Source organism: Sebastes umbrosus, chromosome 5 (genome assembly GCF_015220745.1).
Source record: "Sebastes umbrosus isolate fSebUmb1 chromosome 5, fSebUmb1.pri, whole genome shotgun sequence".
In the NCBI taxonomy this organism is placed as follows: domain Eukaryota; kingdom Metazoa; phylum Chordata; class Actinopteri; order Perciformes; family Sebastidae; genus Sebastes; species Sebastes umbrosus.
Genome location: NC_051273.1, coordinates 4,895,473 through 4,920,545, shown reverse-complemented (window position 1 = coordinate 4,920,545; position 25,073 = coordinate 4,895,473). Strand labels below are relative to the sequence as shown.

The following is a 25,073-nucleotide window of genomic DNA, read 5'->3' as shown; positions in this document are numbered from 1 at the left end:
ATTTATAATGTAGGCCGAGCAGTAGCAATATTAGTAGTAGAAGCAGCAGCTCCAGTTGTGGAAGTATTATTAGCAGTTACAGTAATAGAAACAGCAGCATCAGTAATACTAACACTAGTAGCAGTAGTTTCAGCAGCAGCAGTGATAAAATAATTACTGGGATATTATCCAGAATGACCTCTTTTGGGACATAATGGCTGTATCTATAGTAGATATATACATGGCTGACAAACACAGGGCTGATTAGAACACAAGTCAGACAATGTGTGTTTTCATTGTACTATGAGCGCTGCTTTTGGTGTGAATATCTCTCACCTCTCCACGAGGAATCCCGAGGCAGAGACGATCCACCGCCGGCTTCCTGCCTGCTTTATAAACCTGCAAAACAAAAAGTCCTCTGTTTTTACCACCAACCAGGAAATCACAACAATGCAGTCACAGCAGGAAGTCTGTCAGTGTAAGATGGAAAAAATGATGCATGATGGCAAACAATCATGCAATTCTAACAGAAATACACACATGTAGCTCTTACAAACAGAACTCAAATAAGTAGTTTGGATGTTTTGTCAACTGAGAGAAGAGATTTTCTGCGATTCAGCCACAAGAGTGTTAACACCGTAAAAAGTTTCAGTTTTGTTTTTTAGGCTTGAATGCTGGTTGTACCTTGCTCAGGTCTGTCATGGTGAGGATATCTGATTGGGCTTTGCCACTTATGACCCTCTGTCTCTCCCTGGCGACGTCTTCATCCTCTGGACCGAGAGGAGGCATCTCAGGCTCGACCCACCACGGCCTGAACGGAGAGATTCAACATCACCCGGTATCATTTAGTTTTGTGATGCAGTCTAACTATATAAGTCTCATGTTTCTACACAGAAGGCATTAATCGGTTTCCACACATTTATTTATCTTATCTGCTTTTAGAAAAAGTGCTGCCTCACAATCATGTTGGTACAGCTGCTGCATTTTCGGTTCCAACCAAAAGCTATGTCTGCATCTTATTAAACTATTGAGAGCGTTGTTTTAAACTTACTTGAGGCGAATGAAGAACTTGTACTGCAGCAGTATGGTGAAGATGAAGAAGATAACACCTTCAGCTGCCATCGCAAACAGGTTCTTCCCTACAAAATCCCACTGAAGAGGGTCCAGGGTCTGCTTTGTGCCTAGAGGAGGAAGAACCACACACAGTCTTTACATACATATATCTTTATATATCTTACATCCTGTGTGTTTGGTGCAGTCTAAAATGCTGTTAAAGTGTAAGTAATAGTATGCATGCAATAATGCCCACAGGATGGTAACTAAAATCTCCCTCATACACAAAAGGGTCTGGCAACACAATATACAATTTACTGAGTATTATATATTCAAACCGCGATGCACAATCACTACATCAATGAGCAGAAAGCACCAAAAGCAGAACACTTTATAGTTTCTTGGGGTAAAATAATTCTTAGCTTTGAACTACTGAACAGATGTTTAGATATCTGTTTAGAGGTGGATATATAGGTACCCAGTCTCTGGAAAGCGTCTGCCATGGCCTGGTTTTTGGCCATGTCGATGAGTCCTCGTCCCAGACAGAAATGAGGGAAGATGAGGAACACCTTCTTCAAGATCCTGTTCACCTCGTTCAGATGCTGGAAAAAAAATTCCATAAATTGTGGACTAGTTAAAGGAGCACTAAATATAATTATTTTTTTGTCGCATTGCACAGAATAACTCGGCAATTACTGCTCAATATATCAAGACTTCTGGCTTTTCTACCTCACCTCCATAATACATTTAAATTCCCAAACATTTCAAGTTAAGAGCTCCGTGTGATTGAATTCAAGCTCTCAATGATGAAGGTGGTGTTGCTGTTATGTATAACTGCTGTATAGTTTATGCATATCTGGGCCCTATGTCTTAGTCATTTTGCCTTATGATCATAATGTAGCCAATAAATAAGGATTTCTTTCTCCTGTCTGTGCAGACTTGTGCCGTTTTGTACCTCGTCAACAAACAGCTCCAGGACGAAGGTGGCGATGCTGCCGTTGATTCCGATGAAGAGGTTGATAGAGGTCAGAACCACATAGGCTGTGCTGGGGACGCTGAACAAAAAGGATGCTGGGTACATCAGAGGGGTGATGGACCACCTAAAGAGGATGATTAGATTCATTACTTTTGTTACAGACCGTGATCTAACTGAGACAATAGAGACTTTGTTTACAGAGAGACACATGAAAACTGTGCATCATAACAGTAAACTGACTGTTATGATGCTGTTAACGTGTTTGCCTCTGTAGTTATGTGTGGAGCAAAAGATGAATGAAGGAAGAAAGGTCAAAATCAAGATTCAAGCTCACGATGTCTCAAGTACACAAGATGTTCTCAATCCCAATCAACATGCTGGTAAGAATGATCTTTGGTGAATGATTGAGACAATTAGATTAAAATATTGAGACACACACAGATAATCAAATGAAAACTGTTTATCCTTGAGCATGGAAACAGACACGGTCAGATTTGATGATGCATGATTTTAGAAGTGTTGCAGTGAGGATAGAAGTCAGTGGCGTCTGAACGTACCCGTAGAGCAGGAGGAGCAGGACGAGAGCGGGCAGGTTGGTCTCTGAGACGTACGACTTCTGCTGGAAACAGATGAAGATCAGCACCACCATGGTGGCCGGGACGGTGTAGTTCAACTGACGAGATGACAACACGACATTTTAGAAAAAGAGGAAGTCTTTCTTTTATCCAGTGAATGTTATTTTGAGAATCATCTAATGCAGATTATTGACTGGAGAACTAAAGTGAGCTCTTACACCATCCGTACAAGAGAGGCCTTACAGAGTTTAGTTTCCCCTAAAAATGCAGCTCCTTGGATTAAGAGAATGCAAAGAGTTACGTTGGTGAAGGCGAGCTGATGTTGCATTGCGTTGCAGCAAAAATTGAGCCGGGTTAAACTTCTAGCTGGAACCTTCTGCGTTGGCTTTTCTGCTGCAGCAATACAGTGGCATCATTGAAATAAATGAGAGGATTGTGTTTTTTCATGTAGTGCTGTTGTCTGTTCGAACACAACTTTTGTTTTTTGTCAAAGTCGACAAGGTATGAAGTGGAATTTAAATCACATTATCTCAAAGTACATTAGGCAATATTAGATTACATTTCCAGATTCACATAACTTCTATTTTGACAGTAAAAAGATCTGAATATAATGTAGGTGGAAAGGTCAGGTTCTGTTGAAGAAGTAACTCGGTAGCTCTCGTCAACCTCAACTGATAAACTGTAGGAATCACAACATCACTGACAGAATTCATCATTTCCAGCAAGTTGGCCTCTCCTCTGCTGTAATACTACATGCAGAAAATGGACCCAATTCCCCTCTAATGAAGAAATGTCACCAAATATGATCAGAAAATACTTAACATTTATAACTTAACATACATAACTTAACAATTTCAATTTGAGATTGTTGTCGCATGGTAAAAACCTCACAATGTAACAATAGAGGGACTTGTGGCTGATGAGAGTAAAAGGAAAATGTCTCCTTTCTCTGGAGTACTGACCATGTCCCAAGTGAAGTTGGCCAGCCAGTAGAGGATCGGTTTGACCCCGCTGACAAACTGAAGGTGTTTGGCTTTGCTGACTCGCTCCTCGATCAGAAAAAGGACGAAGCTGGCTGGCACAAAGGACATGGCAAAGATCACGCAGATGGAAACTAGAACGTCCACTGATGTGGTCATCCTGACGGAGGAAGCAGGGAAAAGTCTGTTTCAGCAAAAACACATCAACATACACAATACATACAGTATATTATGTGACTACTCACACTTTGTCTTCCTGTTTCACTTCTGACATTCAATTAATAAATACAATTTCTGTAAAATGTGTTAATCAACAGTTCCTGACCAAAAGAAAATACATTATTTCATTATAATTGACTACTGTACATTACTGTTGCCAATTTTCAAAGCATATCATTTTGTTGTACAGTAATTCTGTTTACATTTTTGAAGGTATTCTACCTTCCAGACAGCCATTGGTTTCCACTCATTTTAGTTTAAAAGACTTTAAACTTACTTTAGATAGTAATCCATCAGACTTAAAGGAGACATATCATGAAAAACTCACTTTTTCAGTGCTTGTGCACATACATCTGGGTATCTGGAGTTCCTACCAACCCACATACTGTTAAATGAGACAACCCAGTTCGTTTTTTGAGGGCTGCCTCGATCAGAAAACATGTTCAACAAGCCATTCAGATTTGGCTCCCCTTCCTATGTCACATGCAGGCTCATTAGAATATATCACCCACGGCTTGAGAACTACCTTTGCAAAGATGCACCATATTTTTCTCAGAAGCCAATCAGAGCAGACTGGGCTTTTTTTGGGAGGGGGTCTTAAAGAGACAGGCGCTAAAACGGAGCGTTTCAGACAGAGGGTGAATACAGGCATATTCTGACAAACAGTATGAGAAAAAAATGATGTTTTTTGAACATTAAAGCATGTAAACATGTTCTAGTAGAAACCCAAAATACAAGTATGAACCTGGAAATGAGCATGATATGTCCTCTTTAAAGTGTCCTGACTAAACTGAATTTACCTCTTGAGACAAATGGGTGACATATAAGAAGCACAACAAACCAAATCCACCAACATCAAACTAAAAAATCCACAGCAGTGAACTAACATGGCCACTTCTGTGAGTTGTTCCTTGGTGAGGTTGAGCGGGTGGTTGTAGGCAGTGATGCCGTGTTTCTTCCTCTCTGGACCCAGTGGAAGACTTGCTCTCAGCATGCCGTTGTTCATCACGTTGACAAAAGACACCATGGCATGCCATCCTTTGTTATTGTACCACACCTGAGTTCAACAAAGAGAGAAACATGTTTATATTAGATTTTTCCTTTAAAGACCGGCCACAGTAAACGAAGAGAGAAGACAGAGAGACAGACATTTACCTTGACATTGTTTTGACTGTTCAGTCCTCCTAGAAAACCTGGCAGTCTGTTCAGCAGATGATCCAGTGAACTGTTCTGTGATGAGTCAAAGAACATCAGAAAACATTAAGATCATTCAGGAAAACAGCAGTTTCAGTTAAACATGTCTGAAACCTCAGTTATACCTGTGCAACCTGATAACGAGTCCTGATTGCCACGATCGAGTCTTGGACGTGGTGGACCTGAGATAAAGTCTGAGTGGCGCTGCCCCCGAGGGAGAAACCTCCGTATCTGTATCAGTATAACAGTTTGTTTCTCGTCAGTCGAGCCTTATACTGTAGATGCTATGGTTATAAATACTGGAGAAATTTTGCCTCCAGAATGATGTTTTATACCAGCAGCTTACCTGAATTCATTCACCCACTTCTTGGTTTTTAGGCTGTTAATGACACACAGAGGGAAAAGAGTGAATGTGTGAGGAATATTTTTAAAGGAAACACAAACAGGGAAATACAGGCCTTAATTGACGACATTAATACCGGTGTTCTAACTACAGATATCTACCTTTTGATAGCAAGGTGTACCTAATAAAGTGGCCGGTGAGTGTATATATGATACACATAAAGATAAAAAAAATCTTTTGTGATCAAATGAAAGGCACTGATAGAGGAATATATGTAGTTATGACTATAATGAGGCATTTTGTTTATTAGGGTATAGATAATAAATACATCTGACCAAATAAAATTGTGTCTTCACAGATATCAAAGAGGGATGCTGCATTTTTTCAAAGCTCAATTTCCAAACACTAGAAGACGAGAAGGGAAAGTAATGGTAATGTATTTTATACCCTTGCATTTATCCCCAGTGATCTACATCAAAACTAAAAACCGAAACTAGTGAAAAAGAAACAAAACCAAATGGAATACCAAATAGTAACACATGTTATTATGTTTAATGAAGTACCTTTTCTTGAGGATCTGAGAGTAGGTTTTCACCAGGTAATCAGAGATGTTGTAACTTGTCAGATTTTGGAGGACGTCTCCAGTCAGCCTCTTAATCTAAAAGATGAGCCAGATATAGACACACACAGCAGTATATTTCACCACATGATACCACGCACAAGCAAACATTTAATGAAAATGATACAAGGTTACAGAAAATATTAGCTGTGTTTTGGCTTTAGATTCATTTCTAATATCACATTTGGCCTTGTATGTTTCTTTAAGTGACTACATTTGATGAGCAGAGATCAAGGAAATTTTATGTGAGAGGCATTGGCGATATTTTAAGTCCAATCTGCAATCGTGGAGATGTCTGATCCTTCAACACTGCATTCTGCAAATAAGTCAGTCCTGACCTGACACCATACTGACCTGAGGAGGCGGCATTCCACCGGCACCCTGCGGGCAGTCGGGGAGCATCCGGCGGACGTCCTCCGTGCTACACTGACATTCAGGAGACGGAGTGTCTCTGCTCCAGTTGCCTCTGCTGAACATTTGCCAGTTGGAGAAGGAGACCTGAGGTCGCATGAACTGGCCTTCCCGCTCGCCTTCACACTGAGGACTCCTGCAGGGAGGACACGGACACATGAAGGAAAAGTTTGTGCTTTAAGCAGTGAAATGTTGCCTGAATGTCTGGTGTTAAAAGTTATAGAGATTTCCCCAAAGCCAGATATTTGCATTTGCAGCGATAAAGCTTACAACTGATGTTGAAATTTCTATTGAGTGCCAGTAGGGGTCATAGATTTCTTAATACCACCAATCAAAAGACTGCACTTTGTGAGGATCACAGGAAGAAGTGCATACTTTTTTTTTTACCCAACACAGTAATCGTTATGAAAGGAAAGTAGGGAATGTTTTTTTAATCATGAACAGTCTGTTTTATTTCCTCTTTGTTTAAAATTGATGTGTTTTTTGTTGTTGTCTATCACATGTTTTTCAGTGTTTTCTTTGCACTGATGTCTCAGGACCATGTGTCCCACTGCCTTCATTAATGTTCCTTTCAGTTCCTTCTGATGCTGCTGAGACTAATTATTGTATTCACAGAGGTTGTCTTACGTGCTGTTGTCTTCTTCCTCTTTCTCCATGCACTTGGTACCAAAACCTGGCTGGTCCAGCAGCGCTTCCAGCAGGTTGTCCATGGCCGGGTTCCCAGGTGCGTCATTGCTGTAAATATTAAACCAGAGGCGAGGACACTCGTCAAAATAACAAGGCATCAAATGAAAAGCACGACCAGTTATTTAACAGAAGTAGAGTAGTCCAAACCAATTCACGGCAGAAGAAACTGATTACAAATCTTTCCTGTGTTGACAGAAATGGTGACCGTTTGGGTGGAGGCCTACCTGAAGAAGGTGTACTGTTCTCCGTACATCCAGGGCTGCAGCTGCAGGGCGGGATACTTCCCAAACGGAGGAACGATGAGGCTGAAGAGCAGAGCGACCAGCACGAACACAGCAGGCAGGACAATCTGAAGCACAAATCAACCTTCAGCTGAAACACTTCTAAAGACCAACTCACAGAGAGAGTCATTCATAGAAACACCATAAATAAGTAGTTGACTATTTGTTTAGTTAACAAAGTCTCTGACAACTGATTAGTCTACTAACTGATGGAGACAGCATTTGTTTTCATTATGAAAACCATAAACTCTATGACGATGGATGGCCTTTGAATATAGCTCTCTAGCAGCTGCCGCCGATATTTGTCATCACCTGAGCGAAGAAGCCCCTTCGGCTCCTTCGAGCATAAAGCCAGCGTTTGATGAAGAGCGCCCTCAGCTGCTGCCAGGTCAGCCGCCAGCCGGTCAGGGGTATCCCACCTCGGCCATCTCCACTCAGCAGGTCTGTCTCCTGAGGTTCTGCAAGCAGGAAAAAAACACTCACACTGATATATTGGGCTGATAAATACATAGACTCCTGTCAGTGCTGTGAGATGGAGACTCTTGTCAGATCAGAGCCACAAAAACATGACAACAAATTCAATACAAAAATGTTGGTGTGCTTATTAGCTTTCATGAACCAACAATCAGTTAAAGGGATAGTTCAGGTGTTTCCAAGAGGGGTTGTATGAGATACATATCCATAGTCGGTGTGTTACCTACAGTAGATGACGGTCCGCACGGCCCCAGTTTGGAGAAACAGACAGGAGTTACAGAACCAAGGCGGCTAAAAAAGGTTTTGCTGCCGGCCCTGTCCACAGCTGTACATTGCTTTGGTTCCGTATGGTAACTCCCATCTGTTTCTCCAAACTGGAGGCGTGCCGACCGCCGTCTACTGGGTAATACACTGACTACGGATAAATACCTCATACAACCCCACTTCAAAACCAACTATCCCTTTGAATCCCCTTCCTCCCTTATTAAGTAGAGACTGAGGGTTAGGGTTTAAAATAAATGCTGTGTACACTTTCTTTTTCTATCTAATGATGATTTTCAGTGCAGGAATCAGGCTGGTCTGAAGGTACCTTGCTTACGAAGCCTTTTCCTTCCTGGCAGCATTATGGAAACAAACAGCCACAGTTGGAGACGAAACAGCAGACAGACTGTGCATGGAAACACTGTGTGGTATGTACACAAATCCACGTGTCTGCATGTGTTTGTGCATACCTGTCTCTGGTTCTTCAGTCCTCTGCCCAGCTGATGGCTGCTCTCTGTTGGGAGATTCAGCCTGCAGCTCTGGATCAGCATCCACGCCGGTTTCCTCCGCCACTCGCAAAAAGATCTGGAAATGAATGATTATGATAAAAGATTGAACTCTTGCTTAAAAACACAACAATATGCTCTTCCTGTAGGTGGAGAATTTGAGTTGTGACAACAGGGTAAATCTACAAGGTCTCAATGGACACATCTTCTCTGTTGCAGCTTAAGATGGCTGCATTTTTAATGAAAACTTTCACCTAATGCAGCTTTAAGTTCAAACTGAAATGTTTAAGCTGCTACTATTTTTTTTGACAGGTTTGGGAACAAAGGATTTGTATTTTTCAGTGAAGAGCTTCCCCTCTTCAGGCCCTGACAGCTGAAGCTGTAGACAGCAGGTGGCAGTAAAGAAAGCATCCAGCAGCTTTACACAGAGGTCAGAGGAGCAGAGAGTGGCTTAGACTGAGTAAACATATCAGGCTCCGCTATCAGTGCTAATCTGATGCCAACGTTAAACCCATTAAGACCATGGCTGCTCCACAAATATCCAGCCCTCCTGATCACGCCTGGTTGAACTCCTGTAGATCACCCTGGTGGGACCGAGTAATGCCTCACTAATGGTCACGCACACACAAACACTTAACACACATAAAACCAGTTAAGGTTAGTGGGAAAGTGTCTCAGGGTCACGCAGGCTGCATTGTTGTGTGTTGGACACAAGACCTTCCAACAACTGTGCATTTTGCGATAAAAGCAACACATTTGGCACAGATGTAGGTTTCTATTTTATGAAAAGATATCGGTGGCACTACTAATTTGGGGCTTGAGGGCCATATTCCAAAGTGTTGCAGAAAACTGATTTTATGACTCTTGGTGATTTCCAAGGTGTGTTCAAGCTGATTAGATCAGATGTCAGACATGTTTTCATTTCCTCTTTATTTTTTAAGTGTGCTTTTTAAACGCTTTTAACCTGAGAAAAACGTGAAAACCACATAAAAGGAGCATGGTCACTTCAGGGTCAAACTTCACCCCCTTGCCTTCATGATAGAACGACCAATACACCTATAGAACAGCAAGATCTTCAGCTTTCCATCGGTACATGTATCTTTTCATTAGCAGTAAAATTAGCAGAGATATCACTGGATAACGTTCTGGGTTGCCAGTAACCTCTAATCACAGTTAAAGCGATAGTGAGCTTTGGTAGAACTTTGGGTTGTGCTGCTAACTAGTCGTGATATATATGCTCAACTAAAGGAGAAAATTGTCATCAATTGCTCCTGTGCTCCCGTGAGCGGATTACGGATTTTAGTAAGCTATGTGTTGTTATGATGATCTGTAGTTATGATGTGTTAATACGTGTTGCTATGAAGCTGTTTGTTGTTATGTGTTTTTATGAAGCTGTGTGTTGCTATGAAGCTATGAGTTGTTATGTGTTGTTACGAAGTTATGTGTTGTCATGTGTTTTTATAAAACTACGTCTGTGCCAAATGTGTTGCTTTTATCGCAAAATGCACAATTGTTATGAATATGTCAGCTTAGCTGCCCCACTAATATTGCTGTTACCAAAGAGTATAGAAGCAAAGAGGCAAAACGCTAGATGGCGCTGCGGTAACGCTTTTGCCATTTTGGACTGAAAACGCCAACGACAGTCCATAGCCATGAATGTATAAAGAGACGTCTGTAAATCAGAGGATCATTTTCTTTTTAGGTAAATCAGTACGAACACTTAAATAGACCTCATTTAAATCATTATGTCCTAAAAGTTCACTATCAACCAAATCTAGAGTTATTTTCCTCGACATAATGAACGTGCATCAGAACCACAGGACTGCACCGCCCTGCACGCTCATATGACATATCCAGTTCTGCCAGATTCCTGCCAGAACGATAGTGCACATATTGGGTATGTAGTGCATGGTATGCGATTTTGGACGCAGCCATACACTGCAACAGGAAATAAACTGAACCCCATGTGGAATATTCATGTTTACAACTGTGAAATGATCTATTAATGTGTTTAATTGGCTGCAGAGCTGTGGACCAACATGCATAGTGAGTTCAGAAGAACGATTGAGACCTTTTTTACACCTGTATTAGCCATCTTTGTAAATGAACAGTGTGTGAAATTAAGCTTTGGCTTCCATGCTAAGGTCTCTGAAGGTCTCTGACAGGTGGATCAAGTAGCGTATTTATTTATTTATCCATCAAAAACAAATAAATGTCTCACCTCCTCCAGTGTGCTGTCTGACAGGCCGTAGCTGCTGATGCCCAGCTCGGTCAGCCTCTGATCCAGTTCGGACAGGAAGACTCCCAGGCTGCTGTCCTTTGCCGCCGTCTGTGGCAGGTTGATCACCGCCTCGCGCCCCGACTCCTCCACCAGCCTCGCACCCGGGATGTGCTGCTGTGCCAGGGAGAGCAACGCCGCCAGGTCTGCCGTGAAGACCATGATAAGGAGAGAGATCATGGGGTGAGTAAGACCTTAGCTTGAGATATCAGCTTACTGTAGAGGTCATACAGCAGTTAAACACTCACATGAGCCGTTCTCCTCACTTCCCAGGCCGGTGTCTTCACTCATGGATGACTCACTGTCCTGCAACAAAGATCACGTCTTATCATTTACAGAGGAGAGTACAGGGACAAATATGATGGTGTGACATGTTTATGTCAACTGTTCACCAAGGTGGATGTTTTTTCATGTTTTTTGTGTGTCATTTTATATAATTGTTTTTACTTTTCAAAGCTCTTTGTCTTTGTTTCACTCCTCCACTGTTATCATCCAATCTAAGTCACTAAACTTGATTTAAATCAACACTCAATTATTGTTTTCCTATCAAGAAAAGACATTTGTTGGGTGCATGTATCAGCATGAACATGGAGCAAAGCATTGCTAAAAAATAACAAGCATGCACACGTCAGGGATAATTAAAGTAGAGAGAGAAAACAGACCTTGAGAGGTGGCAGCTTGTTGGCGCTGACGCTGGTACTGGTGCAGATACTGGTGCCGGTACTGCTGGGAGTGCTGGTGTCTAGTCCCTCTCTCTTCACCACAGTGAGGTAGTAACCAGATCCTAGGCGGGATTTCAGGAAGAGAGGCGAGCCACAGCAGCACAGCTTCCCCTGGGAGATGATGGCAATCCGGTCACCTAGCAGCTCTGCTTCGTCCATGTAGTGGGTAGACAGGATGATGGTCCGGTCTGACAAAGAAAGACAGAACAGACACATATTGACTATTTCTTTCACCTGTCATCTGTATATTTTGTAGGTCTCAGGTAGGGTTGGGCGATTGGCGAAACAGCGTGTAGAGCCAGCATATTTTCACATCTAACTCTGTGAAATAAGGGTTTATTTTGACCAAACCAGAATTGGTGAATGTTGGAAAGACTAGCCAAGACGGTTTTGGTGAGTTTTGTTTTGTGCCTATTGTTTCTGTTTCTATGTTTTACAGCGAGTATCTCCTAAGGAAAAGTAAACCCAGCTTTCACAGCCACATTACAATAGAAAGACTAGATCAGGGAAAGTATACACTATTTATTCAGCACTTTTTTAAGCCCACTCTTGTGTGATTATGTAGTCTTTCAATTCAAGTAAAGACAAATAAAGCTATAAAGTTGTCACTCGGCGGTTCAGGCTGACATGCTTTTTTGGCTTATTGCCCTTTAAAATGTAGTTTCCTCTCACCCCCCCACTCAGAAATACAATGAGTACCACCATTCCTATACTGCACCTTTACGATATTTGAGCAGCAGATCCCAGATCCCTCTGCGGGAGTAAGGATCGACCCCGGCTGTGGGTTCATCCAGAACAACCACCTTAGAGCCTCCGACAAATGCTATCGCCACAGACAGCTTCCTCTGCATGCCACCTGACGGAGAAACAGAGAGAGGCTTTTAGCTCTGGAACAGAAAATTATATATTTTTCAGGACAAAGTTGACACCTCCACACAAAAGATATACTGTGATTCTACAACCTAATTAAAGTGAGATGAAAGTCAGGTCATGTATTTATAGAGAAGTTAAACTAGGAAGTCTACCAGAGAGGTTTTTGGTCTGTTCATGTCGTTTGTGCACCAGGCCGACGTCTTCCAGCAGAGTGTCCAGCTCAGCTTTCACCTCTGCTTCAGATAAACCCTTCAGACACCCATAAAACCACACATGCTCCTCCACTGTTAGTCTGAGGGAGAGAGATAAACACAGAGAGGAAATATGAACATCTGTTTGAAACTACATCTACTCCTTAAAGGAACAGTGTGTAGGATTTAGCAACATCTAGTGGTGAGGTTGCAGACTGAAACCTTTCCGTGTGCTAAGCGTGTAGGAGAACTACGGTGGCTGACGTGAAAACGTGAATGGCCCTCTCCAAAGCCAGTTGTTGTAAGAGTAGCATAGGTCATTTGGAGAATAGCAGATCCAGTGTGTAGAGTGTGTGTGTATGTGGGAAGTGTGTGGTGAAGCAAGAGAGAGAGAGCAGCAGCGAATGTGTGTAAAGTTGTGAGCGAACGAGTGAGCGAGTGGAGCAGAAGACAGAGTGAGTTTAGCTCTGAAAATATCAAGTGAATGTTCAGTGGAAGTTGCAGTTTGTGTAGAAATAAATGCTGCAGCTCCTCAAGACCAACAGATGTTTCCCGTGTCTTGTTTCCTGGTGGCTAAGTGGAGTGACGGGGGTTAACTCTGGAGCGAGTAATGTTATCGAGGGAAGGAAAAGTTAACAAAGTGGTCTGGTTTATTCGTTCTGTGCTACTGTAGAAACAATCTCGGCCGCTCCGTGAAGACCCGCTCCTTGTGTAGATAGAAATAGCTCATTCTAAGGTAATGAAAACACAACTCTTATTTTCAGGTGATTATGCACTAAAGAAAACATACTTATTACTATTATATTCCATTTCTGCCCCTAGATACCCCTAATTGTTATACACTGTTCCTTTAAATACTGTTTTTTCATTTATTTCATAGTAATGTGATAATTTCATAAAATCGTCTATCACTAATAATACAAACCACAAAAAAAAGACTCTTGATGTATGAAATCTACAAGTGGAATTTCTGTAATCCACTGGACGCAACCAGAGTACGTCAAAAACAATATGCAACGACAGTCCGACGTTGGAAAGACAAGCCTTACATGTCAAACAGGACGTTGTGTTGTGGACAAACTCCCAGTGTCCTCCGGATGATGTCCATGTCATGGCGGATGTCCATCCCACTGATGTAAACGGTGCCCGAGGTGGGTGGAAACAGACCAGTCAGGACAGATCTGACAAACATCAGAAACAATAGAATAAATACTTTGTTGAAGCCACCTTCCACTTTAAATTAAATCCTAATGGCATACCTTTCACAGACTTTTCCTGTGACCATATGTGTGCTGATGCTGGTGTAGTAACTACGTCATCTCACATTTATTAACCTTTATATATCCCAAAACACTACAATAAATTAATTTGCCTTTTAGTCATTATATCCATATAATTAATCATTACTGATGATTATTTATCAAAAATCTCACTGTGTAAATATTTTGTGAAAGCACCAATGTCAACCCAACAATATTGTTGCAATATCGATATCGAGGTATTTAGTAAGAAATCTTGTGATATTTGATTTTCACCATATCACCCAGGCTAATAGAACACATCAGTGCTGACAGTGATCGACTTGTCAGGTCTGGTCCTTACATGGTGGTGGTTTTGCCGGCTCCGTTGTGGCCGAGGAAAGAGGTGATCTGCCCCTCGTAGAACTTCAGGTTGAGGTGATTGACGGCCAGTTTTGCTCCCTTCTTGTAGATTTTCACCAGGTTTCTGATGCTCACACCGAGGTTCAGGTTGTTGGGTTCTGGTTCAATGTGATCTGATGACAGAAATGCATTGTATATATTTAGAAGGGATAATGCACCATTAATGTTGGAGAGTTACAATGGCTAATTACACAGTGCTAATTCTGCTCTCACAGTGATTTATAATTAATAATAAAGGTATAGTATGTGAGAAGACGTCATAAGCCAAACGGTCCCAATACGTTTTCAGAACTCCACTAACTTTACTACAGGACACAAGTCTTACATGAAAGGGATTGTGGGTAGCACAAGTCAGACACAGCTACTCAGTCAATGTGAAGTCTGGACTGATGCTCATTCAGTCTCCCCATGCTCTTAACCCTTGTAGTTAATGGGCTTATTGTCTCAGCTCATTAACGTGATTTGTAGTTAATTGGCTTAAACAGTAAAAAACTGCCAGTATGGACTTTTAACTAGTAGTAAGACCAGAGGAGAAGACTGCAGACGACCGCCACTAAAACTCCACTGTCCAATAAACAAGGTACTTATCAGTGATGTGACATCTGTTTACAAACTGATGTTTGTTTGTTAGTAAACTTTTCCGGCATAGTTCAGACAAAGAAAGCCAATTATAGCCATGATTGTACCTTCAGATGAGTGGTTCCAAACCTATTTTCCTTGAAGCCCCCTCTACTTGTATCTAAGAAAAGCTAGGTCCCTGGGTTTTTCAATAAATGACTTTTGGACTTTACAACTTTACTCTGGAGTTATTGGAAATGTTTGGATCACAGGAGTCAAAAACAATCCTACGCAGCCACCACTGGAATCTAATTCTGCAAATAGTCTAATACTAATAATATTAGTGTAGCCTGATCTTTATCTGACACTGTGCAGAAATACAGACAGAATGTGGCCTTCTAAGTAGCAACAAAATATATCTTTTAAATAGTTTTATATTCAGTATATTAAGTTATACATTAGATTTTGAAAACCTCAGAACAGACAAATCCTGGCACACCCTCTGCGATCTTTGGCGCCCCTCTAAGTGGAGCCCGGACCCCAGCTTGGGAACCACTGCTTTAGATGACTGTGACAGTTTAACCCAGAGGAGAAGGAGAAACCGCTGCTGATGTGCAGCGGCTTGGAGAGTTTTGTACCTTCATTCTCCTCTGTAGGTGCGGGGGGGATCGGCATGCCTGCCTCCAGGGGAACTCCCCCCCAGTAGTTGATCTGGAAGATGAAGTACCAAGGCCTCGGGATCCCATATTCACCTGGTGTAAAAGCACACACACACATACTCACACATTCAGTCAAGATAAACATTTTATAACCACATCCCACCGCATTTTGATGGAAGAACCAGTGATGTCACTAAAATGGTGTGCACAATGTTACGCTAACCTACAGGTATATTGGCCAATACTACAACAAAACAGAATGTTCCTTTTCAAGGGGAATTACTAAAAAAGCAATGACAGAACACCGTAAGCTCAACAAACTCAAATATTTAAAGGTGCAGCGTGTAGGATCTGGTGGGATCGTAAACCAACTGAAGCCTCTCATGTGTGCTAAGCGTGTAGAAGAACTATGGTGGCCGATGCAAAAACGTGAATGGCCCTCTCTAGAGCCAGTTGTTGTAAGAGTAGCGTAGGTCATTTGGAGCAGAGCCAGTGCTTAGAGTGTGTGTAAGTGGGAAGTGAGTGGTGAAGCAGGAGCTGCCGAGTAACGTTATCGACTCCGGCCCAAGCAGGAAAAGTTAAGAAAACATACTTATTAATATTATGTTCCATTTCTGCCAATAGAGCCCCCTAAATGTTACACACTCATCCTTTAAGAAAAAAGGGCTATTAGTTTCAATTTGACCTTTTTAACAAGATAAAAAAACTATTGACCATATAAAATCAGCTTAAAGTTTCAGATTTCTAAAACTAAAACCCAGATTCCAGTTGTCCTACCAGGAAACACTGCTTCGATGTACCAGGCTGCGGTGCCGTAGATGAAGGCGTCCACATAAAGCATGACTATAGAGGTAGTGAAGTTGTATGAGTCTCCTTCCACAGGACTGTAGCGGAGGTTGTACCACTGGATGCCCACGCCTTGCTCTTCATACTGGGAGAAATACTCACAGCCGAAGCCAAAGGCCACCGGGGACAGGAAGCTCTGAGGAAAGAGGAATAAGCTCATTTTTAATCTTGGCACAAGGACACTGGCCAGTAAGAAAAAACTTTTGGGGTATTTAAGCCCAGAAGATTTTCATTTAATGATTACATATATTGAATTTAATTCTTGCTACTACTGCTGAAAAACATCTATATTTAATGATTCATTTTGTTCCGTTAGAACTCATTTTTCTAGAACTGTATATATATAAACTTTCTGATTGTACCCATAATTGTTTAACTCACAGCGAGGACTCTGTAGGTGGTGTTGAGGCGGTCTCTCCAGGCTACACACAGTACGTATGGCAGGTAAAGCCCGAAGTAGATCAGTCCTCCACACGCAGCAGCCAGGTTAGCTTTAGAGAAGAAGGTACTGATGAGGAAACACTGCATGATGGTAGCGGTGGCGAACGCTGTCAGGAAGAAAAACACAACAGCTGGGTCGCTGTAAGGCAGGATGTCCCCAACCTGAAGAGAAGACAAACAAACAGTAGGAGGTTTAACAGTGACTACAGGACACAAATGTTACAAAAAGCTATACATTCAACATCACAAGAAGCTATAAAACGGTGGTCATCTTGCCTTGAGCAGAGCAATGAGGAGCCCCGCAGAGACCAGGAAAGGAATGATGCTGCTGATGAACCAGCTGAGCCACAGCGTTCCCGTACCCAGACCCATAATCCTCATGGTTTCCTTCAGTCTCGCCTCCTTCTCGTACACCACACCTTTGATGATCATGGCCACCGAGTAGATCCAGGCCAGTGTCATGAAGAGTGGCAGAGAGCGGTTCAGCACTCGAAGGAAACTGTTGCAATGGTAACCAGAAATTGAAATTCAAAAGCAAAGTAGTAATGCAGTTGTTGTCTAAAGAAGAAGGTTGTTATTCAAAATCTGGGACAATTAAACAATTAAAATACTTATTCTGACATGTTTTCCTGTTCTTTGGAAGTTTTAGTGAACTAATAGCATTAATGGGGACTCCTTGATTCCTGTTATGATTCCATACATGAACAAAATTGGGGAATGGAGGCTGTTAAAGAGGGGCTTTCTCCCTTTAAGAGCTACCATTAAGGTGAGCGAAGCACTGAGCTGCCAGCTGCTCCAGACAAGCAATGCCTCAATGGCTGCCAGTAGTAGATTATGGCTCTACTGGTCTGTTCCCAGGATGAACATGTGGAACTGTGTGTGCAGTTTCTAAAATACATCAATTCACAACAACGTACGACTCACACATCATCCACATAGCAGGGGTAGGGCATCTGCTGGATGTAGATGCCGGTTGTTTGTTGAACTCCGGTCAGGATGCGGTTCACAGCTCTCTCCACCAGGTCCTGGACGTACACGAAGCCGCCCCAAATGTAGCGCATGTCATTAAATGGGTCGGCTGCTGGACCAGGATCCCAAAACCTGAAGAAAAATGCACCAAAACAACGTTTTTGTTTTTTGAAATCCAAGTGCTAGAGAAAGTTAACACTAAGAAAAAAATGAGTCATCTTGTTGCTGGGTGAAAACTAAAAACGTTTTGATATGGAATTAATGAAATTTCATAAACCCAAGAGTCGTATATCTTTTTCAACTCACAGAGGAGCACTTTACCAAAAAAATATCATTAACTGCATTTGTTTCACAAGACAGAAACAAGTCCCCTAGAGGAGAATATTGTATATGTACCCAATGCTAAATTATTTCAAAGCTGAACAGATTAGGTTGTATCTTAATCTGTTTGGTCCAGTTGCCCCAGTGGTCTCTATTCAGAGAAGAATAACGGATTAGTAAGTACATATGGCTTAAACTTTAAACCATATGTACTACCTCACACATACCCGAACTACCCTTTAAACTTCAAAAGGGATAGTTTGGGTTTGTATGAGGTACTTATCCCTAGTCAGTGTTACCTACAGTAGATGACGGTCGGCACGGCCACATTTTGGAGAAACAGACAGGAGTTACCGTCCGGATCCAAAGTAATGTACTGCTATGGACGGGGCCGGCAGAAAACGTATTTTAGCCAACTAAAAGAAAGGCCCACCTTAAAAAAATCAACATCAGTTTAAGTGTACGCTATATTTAGAATATTTTCACCACTTTACCGCCAGACAGCTGGGGAACTGAAGCCGTTGTATCCATCTATGCTCTCCCCAAAGCCACCAGACTCCAATGAAAAAAACAGTAATTTTAGCTCGCAGAACACAGGGGTTGCTGGTCGACCCCTGCCTCGATCGGTTAGTTTGTTTGTGCTATTGTATGACTCCCGTGTTCTGTGAGGTAAAATTACTGCTTTTTTTTCAATGGAGTCTGGTTGCTTTGGCGAGAGCATAGATAACGGGTTCAGTTCCCTGTCAGAAACATAGTGTGTAGCTGTCTCATGGCAAGGTGAACCCGTGAAAATATTCAAAATTTAGTGTACAATTAAACTGATATTGATTTTTTTTGTGAGCCTATTTTTAGGTGGCTAAAATAAGTTTTTCTGCCGTCCCCGTCCACAGCAGTACATTGCTTTGCTTCCATGCGGTAACTCCTGTCTGCTTCTCCAAACTGGGGGCCTGCAGACCGTCATCTACTGTAGGCAATACACTATGGATTAACACCCGAACTATCCCTTTAAGCAATGGAGTAGTGTGTTCAAAAAAAGGCATATTCACATAAAACCAAAGCTGTTTCATTGCAATGCCAAAGAAAAAGTTCTACATAAGTAATGTAAAATAATGGCATGTTAAAAGCAAGAAGTTTTGCTTCTTCAGTACTTGTCCTTGATCTTGTTGGTCCGCGCCACATCATCAATGTCCATTCGGATTTTGTAGGTGACGTGGGGCGGCAGGTCAGGGGACGAGGAGTTGGGCAGCAGGAAAACCACACCGGCCCAAAACTGTCTGTCCTCCAGTAGCTCCAAAGCCCTGTCAATCATCTGACCCTCGGTCTCCAGCCCCTCCAGCTTGTTCAGAGAGAAACACTGTGGGGGATAACAGGCAAAATATATGAATGGTAAACAACAGGGAAGACAAGCTGAAGTTAAAATGAATACATAGGATTAATTTCCCCTCTACCCAATTTTCAAGAATATAAAAAGAGCTAAAAAATGTAAAAAACAAACAAAACAAAAACAGGAAAGACATAAAGCATAGACACCCTATTTGTGAAATCCTGTTCACTGTGCAACAGGTAAATGTTCAGACAATACTATTGTTTATTAGAAGGTGTAGGTGCAGTTAAATGAGTGTATTTTGAAGTTTCCTTTCCTACTACAAATTCCATCAAACACGATTCATTGTATTGTTTATATTCTCAGTAGGAGGCTGTTTGGAGACCAGCATGAACAGAAAATAAGAATGACAAATGAGGAAGAGAACCTCAGTGATTTGTGCGAGCGTAGTGATGGTGTGGCCGAGGTCGTTGTAGACATCCAGCCAGGTAGGTGGTGCTCCGGGCTTCCTCGGGGTGTCTGGCGAAGGCGTGGACAGGAAACGTGCGATCCGTGAGGCCGTCCAGGACGTGTTCTCCAAACGTAGGTTGACCAGTACTGCGACCTCCGGCCGCCTCAACAAATCCTGTCACACAAACACATTTTATGAAAAAACTTATTTTTAGCATCAAACATGTCATAAATCACTCCTCCCTCCTGTAGAGAGATAGCAGCCGGTGAGTCAGACCTGCAGCAGCTGAATCTCCACACTGCTCTCCATGTAATTCTTGATTGGTGGTCCCACCTCCATCCAGGCTTCATTCAGCTCCTGGAGAATCTGCAGGTCCTCGAAAGTCTTGTTCACCTTCAGCAGACACAACTTGTAGTTAGTTTAGATGGGTGTATTTGCTTCACAATGCCTATAGTTGGCTTTCAACAAGTCCAACTGCAGAATATGCTGCCAATTATTAAGATTTAAAACAACTGGCTCTTAGTCTGAGGACACTGCTGTTGCGTGGTGTCTGATTTCTCTGGCTGAGCCTCCAGGACATCCCAGAACAAGGACATTTTACATTTTGTAAAGTTTGTCACAGTGTAAGACACACAAGCTGAGCATTTGCCCTTTTAATAATCGAATAATCAATTTGAGTAGTTTTTTAAGAAACAAAAAGTCTAAATTCTCTGATTCCAGCTTCTTAAATATGAATATTTTCTTGTTTCTTTACTCCTCTATGAAAGTAAACTAAATATCTTTGAGTTGTGGACAAAACAAGACATTTGAGGACGTCATCTTGGGCTTTAGGAATCAATGATCAACATTTTTCACCATTTTGTGACATTTTATAGACCAAACAACTAATTGATTAATCAAGAAAATAATCAACAGATTAATTGACAATGACCGTTAGTTGCAGCCCTAATCATTGCTTTCAGCAAGAAATGCTTTAAATGGGAATGAGGCATGTTTTCGTTACATAAAGTGACAGCAGAGCACAGAAACATGTCTTCAACTTTAGTAGTTTCTGTCAGTGGTAAATATGTTACAATTTTCAGTAAACACCTAAAGGACTTGTTGGTGATATTGAACAGTTCAGCAGACAAACAGCCATCAGTTATATTCTTACAATCATTCTAAAAAAGTTGGTGATTAATCTTGATGATATCTTGTCCTGAGTGGATAAAAAGTTAGTCAGGTGACATTTCTTGAACGGACTCTGTGAGGTTTGACTCTCTGTACCTCTTTCATGACTTGTTGTACTGCAGCAGTGTCTGGGGTGTACAGCAGTTTTCCAATAAACAGAGGTTTTAGTCCTCGCCACACAATGCGAGACAGAGGGTTGGACTCCAGACCTCGGATTAAACTTTTACAGAATGGAGCTGCATGGATGAAAGAACAGACCAAACTGGACAAATGTTTGACAAAAATACCTGGTTAAACACACAACACTCATGACGCCGCAAGAACTTGATGCTCAGTGGTGTTATGTTGATCTATGGTATCACTGTTGATTTTAAAGATCACAAAATGATCAGAAATCCGGTTTTCTATTTATTTATGATACATTGTAATATGCAAATCAGCAGAAAACAGGAGCACTCGCTTGGTTTCAGAGCTACAAAGCAAATATGTAACTCAAACTTTTGCACAGGAAGCCATTCACTCGTCTTTAAAATATCAGTACACGTTTCCAGTCATATCAAAGCCTCTTACTGGTGTTGTTGTCCCGGTCCGCGTCTGTGTCTTCGGTGCCATTCTTTCCTAAGAAGGACTTGATGTCATTGTCCTCATACCAGTTAAGTGATGGGATGCGCTCACCGCCAACCTCAGGGTGACCACACATGATCCTTGAAAAAGCACGAAAACTCTCCCTGGGCACCGCTGAGCGATTCTCTGGAGACAGAAGACGAAGAGCTGCACTCATGTCCGCAAAGCTGGAGAGAGTCGAGAACTGAAGGAAGATAGAGAAGGAAGGTTTGGAGAAGGAAGGAAATAAAGAAGAGGGTAGAAATGCAGGGAGAAAACAGACTGTGTTTTATTCCAGGGAGAAAATGTGGTCAATTTTATTCAGTCAAAAAATAAGAAAAATATTAGTTAAAAACAGACAAAGAATAATACAAAACAAAAGCAATGACAAAACAAAAAGCAAAATGATAATAATTGTGTTATCAAGACTCAAAATAAAAATACATTCAATGATGGTCTGATTTGTTTACGGGACTTATTCATAATAAAGGCAAATGTGCAAAAAATACAGACACAGATGGACATGAAAAATCATGTGTGTACTTACATCATCGATGAGGACTGCCAGCTCCTGGGAAACTGAGGTGACGGCCTGACTGATGACCCTGAGGTCTCCAGCATTGGCCATCAGACGGTCTCTCTGACAAGAAGGATGGACAGGCAGACAGGTTTACTTACCATAGTTCATCAGATATACAAGCAAACAGGCTGCAAACTGTATTTGAATTCATTGATCTTTGCACTGGTAAACAAAGTATTTTTGTAAAAGGTAGCTGATTCCTACCGTGAAGAACTTGGTAAAGTCGAGCTGAGAGAGGAAAAGGCGTTCAGCCTCCTGCAGGACGTCAGCCGGCAGGTTACACAGCTGAGTCTGAAGATCATTCATGGCGGCTTCTCCTTCGTCCACTGTCAGAAACCGTCCCAACATGCTTGCATTACACACCAAGTCCTTCAGCTGCAACTGAGCTCCAGCCACAGAAACCTGGATGGGACAAAATTGATGCCCCACACTTACATTTAAGTAAAGCTCAGACAAATAATACATACAACTTGCTCTTACCTGTAATTATCATCTGTGTTGCTAGTACCAGTTCTGTGATACTTATCGCCTATTAAACTCATACTTCTAAAATTTTAGGTTTAAAGTTATTTAATTCTTTATTCCTATTTTATTTGTGAACCGGGACTGTAAAAATCTTATTTGTTGCCCCTTATTCATTATAACAGATTCCTCCTATTTTTGTTTCAGAATTGAAAGTTGAATTTAATTTGCATCTTTTGGGAAAATCATTTAGGTTACACGAGCCAGAACAGTAGGGTTGTACCGAACGGCTTTTTTTTTAATTTTTTTTTTTTTACATTAAAAGATTCTATTGAGGTTTTTGAATGAAGCTTTGAATATCTGTCGTCATATTTCATTTTATGATATGAGTTATTGTGGTTATATAAATGTAATTTATGGTGCAGCTAGACCGCCCCGTTAATACAGGTGCGTGCCTCCCATTGTGTGCGTCAAGCTAGAGCGAACACTTTTTTGACAACAGTGAAAATGTTGTTTTTTAAAGGCTAAACACCAACAAATATGGATCAAAGCAAAATATTTTGTTAGATGAAAACATGTTGTGAATTTTAGAAATGGTTATATCTATCCTTTTTCAATAAATGTTGACTTCTGGACGTTACAACAGCTCTGGAGTTATTGGAAATGTTTGAATCACACAAGTCGGAAACAATCCTACACAGCCACCACTGGAATCTAATTCTACAAACAGTATAATACTAATAATATTAGTGTAACCTAATATTTATCTGCAACTGTGCAGAAATACCGGCTTTAAATAGAATGAATAAACATGCAAAAAGAAAAAAAAAACATTCTAAATGTTGATTTAGAATTTGAATTTCAATGTTATGAATGAAGCATCTAAGCTTCAAACTATTCGGTCCAGCCCTGCAGAACAGATTAACAAAATTTAACCAAATCGAAACGCAGAGGGTTTTAGTGAGTCCTTGTTCTGTACATTGAAGGTTTGTTATCAAAGGATATACAGCAGATACCTCACCTGTAAATTGAGACGAGCCTTCAGCAGCTGGTCCACAGTCACAGGCGACAGGCTGCCATTTGTCAGGAGGAAAGTTGAGAACGTCTCATTGGCTCTCAGGTATTCTCCTACTGGGAGATCTACAGCAGAAACACAAACATTATATGTAAGTGCTGCCTAGAGCGACAAATAAAACACACTGTATTACAAATAAATAACCACTTACATTGTGAAAAGTTCATTCAAAACAAAGCTGTTAACCCCATGGGACATTAACAGAAGACATTTTTTCAGTTAGAATGATTACAGTTCATTTGTTGTTTTTGGGTAATAAATGGCATCCAATACTTAAATTCTTACTTATTCTGCTTATTTCATATTTCACATCTCTGCCTGAAAACTAAAATACAATGTTTGCCTGTGGCTGGCTAATTTATTCTGATTTATGAGGCCTTAGACACGTACCAAACCTTAATTTGTAAAAACCTTCCAGTGCCACTAATGTGCTACAATTCAAAATTCAGAAAATTAAATTGCACTCAGCTCTGAAGGCAGAAATACTCAGGTTGAGTTATTTCACATTTGCATTTTCAATCATCCAGTAGGCTAGCTCACTAGCTTACCTAAAGTCTTGGCTTGTATGGCTATATTGAACCAGGCAAGTCACACTGTTCACTGCAAGGTTTAAATTTACCATTTAAGTTATTTCTGTCTCCTGAAAAGCTGTAACCCAGGGAAATATTCACATAAATACAATAGCAATTTTGAGATTAAAAAGGCTGCTTTATAATATGTTCTCTACGGTATCAGTGGGTGAGGATTGTGGGAGTCAGTAGATGTCTATTAGGCCAGCAATGTGGGATTTTTTGCTGAAAAAAAACCCACTGAAGAACCGGCTTTCATTCATCCAACTGTTTCTCTGGGGGGAAGTCGTGTAATTTAATCTGCCTGCAGCAAGGAGAGACAAAACCACTCTGTGCTGCTTCACAACAGCAGTAAACGGACACATTCATTGGGTCACTCGACACCTACATAAAGCCATTCATACCGATCAGCTACTGGCTGCTACTGTAAGCTCTCAGTCCGGCTCAGATAAGTCTGGGAACAAAAAACTGAATGAATTCAATGCTTTTACTGTATTTGATAGCTTGTAGGGACGTAAACCTGCTATCAATTACATTTCTTTCTTTGAATGCCTGTTTTTTTTCTGTTTAATAGAGATAGGAGGTTGTAAGTTATTAGAAAAATCCACATTTCCATTGCCATCTTCTTCATAAGTGCCCTGACATTTGAGTTCCTCCTGCTGTATTCACTGATTCAAACATTGTGGTCATCTTGTCCTCCTGGACTTTACCACACCATGACCTTGTTTAAACTTTAAACCACATTACAACTTCACTGACGGA

At 41.3% G+C, this 25,073-nt stretch overlaps 1 protein-coding gene across 3 annotated transcripts in view; it reads right to left on the bottom strand.

Annotated features, from left to right (window-relative positions):
• Window positions 1-25,073, bottom strand: part of zgc:172302 (phospholipid-transporting ATPase ABCA1) — a 36,171-nt gene that overhangs the window by 4,379 nt on the left and 6,719 nt on the right. For all 3 annotated transcript variants that reach the window (XM_037769984.1, XM_037769986.1, XM_037769985.1), the window contains 37 exons: window positions 23,689-23,807; window positions 22,410-22,607; window positions 22,173-22,265; window positions 21,593-21,830; window positions 21,119-21,258; window positions 20,129-20,245; window positions 19,829-20,026; window positions 19,226-19,431; window positions 17,712-17,888; window positions 17,064-17,286; window positions 16,728-16,949; window positions 16,278-16,482; window positions 15,480-15,593; window positions 14,225-14,396; window positions 13,672-13,803; window positions 12,584-12,723; window positions 12,277-12,414; window positions 11,499-11,746; window positions 11,085-11,142; window positions 10,780-10,982; window positions 8,523-8,637; window positions 7,630-7,775; window positions 7,261-7,385; window positions 6,977-7,084; window positions 6,293-6,485; window positions 5,883-5,977; window positions 5,323-5,355; window positions 5,102-5,207; window positions 4,938-5,012; window positions 4,670-4,839; window positions 3,546-3,723; window positions 2,566-2,681; window positions 1,988-2,132; window positions 1,511-1,634; window positions 1,031-1,160; window positions 664-790; window positions 316-378 (listed from right to left, as the gene is read on the bottom strand). In XM_037769984.1, the coding sequence (XP_037625912.1) occupies window positions 316-378; window positions 664-790; window positions 1,031-1,160; window positions 1,511-1,634; window positions 1,988-2,132; window positions 2,566-2,681; window positions 3,546-3,723; window positions 4,670-4,839; window positions 4,938-5,012; window positions 5,102-5,207; window positions 5,323-5,355; window positions 5,883-5,977; window positions 6,293-6,485; window positions 6,977-7,084; window positions 7,261-7,385; window positions 7,630-7,775; window positions 8,523-8,637; window positions 10,780-10,982; window positions 11,085-11,142; window positions 11,499-11,746; window positions 12,277-12,414; window positions 12,584-12,723; window positions 13,672-13,803; window positions 14,225-14,396; window positions 15,480-15,593; window positions 16,278-16,482; window positions 16,728-16,949; window positions 17,064-17,286; window positions 17,712-17,888; window positions 19,226-19,431; window positions 19,829-20,026; window positions 20,129-20,245; window positions 21,119-21,258; window positions 21,593-21,830; window positions 22,173-22,265; window positions 22,410-22,607; window positions 23,689-23,807 (5,390 nt within the window). The remainder of the gene's footprint in view (window positions 1-315; window positions 379-663; window positions 791-1,030; window positions 1,161-1,510; window positions 1,635-1,987; window positions 2,133-2,565; window positions 2,682-3,545; window positions 3,724-4,669; window positions 4,840-4,937; window positions 5,013-5,101; window positions 5,208-5,322; window positions 5,356-5,882; window positions 5,978-6,292; window positions 6,486-6,976; window positions 7,085-7,260; window positions 7,386-7,629; window positions 7,776-8,522; window positions 8,638-10,779; window positions 10,983-11,084; window positions 11,143-11,498; window positions 11,747-12,276; window positions 12,415-12,583; window positions 12,724-13,671; window positions 13,804-14,224; window positions 14,397-15,479; window positions 15,594-16,277; window positions 16,483-16,727; window positions 16,950-17,063; window positions 17,287-17,711; window positions 17,889-19,225; window positions 19,432-19,828; window positions 20,027-20,128; window positions 20,246-21,118; window positions 21,259-21,592; window positions 21,831-22,172; window positions 22,266-22,409; window positions 22,608-23,688; window positions 23,808-25,073) is intronic.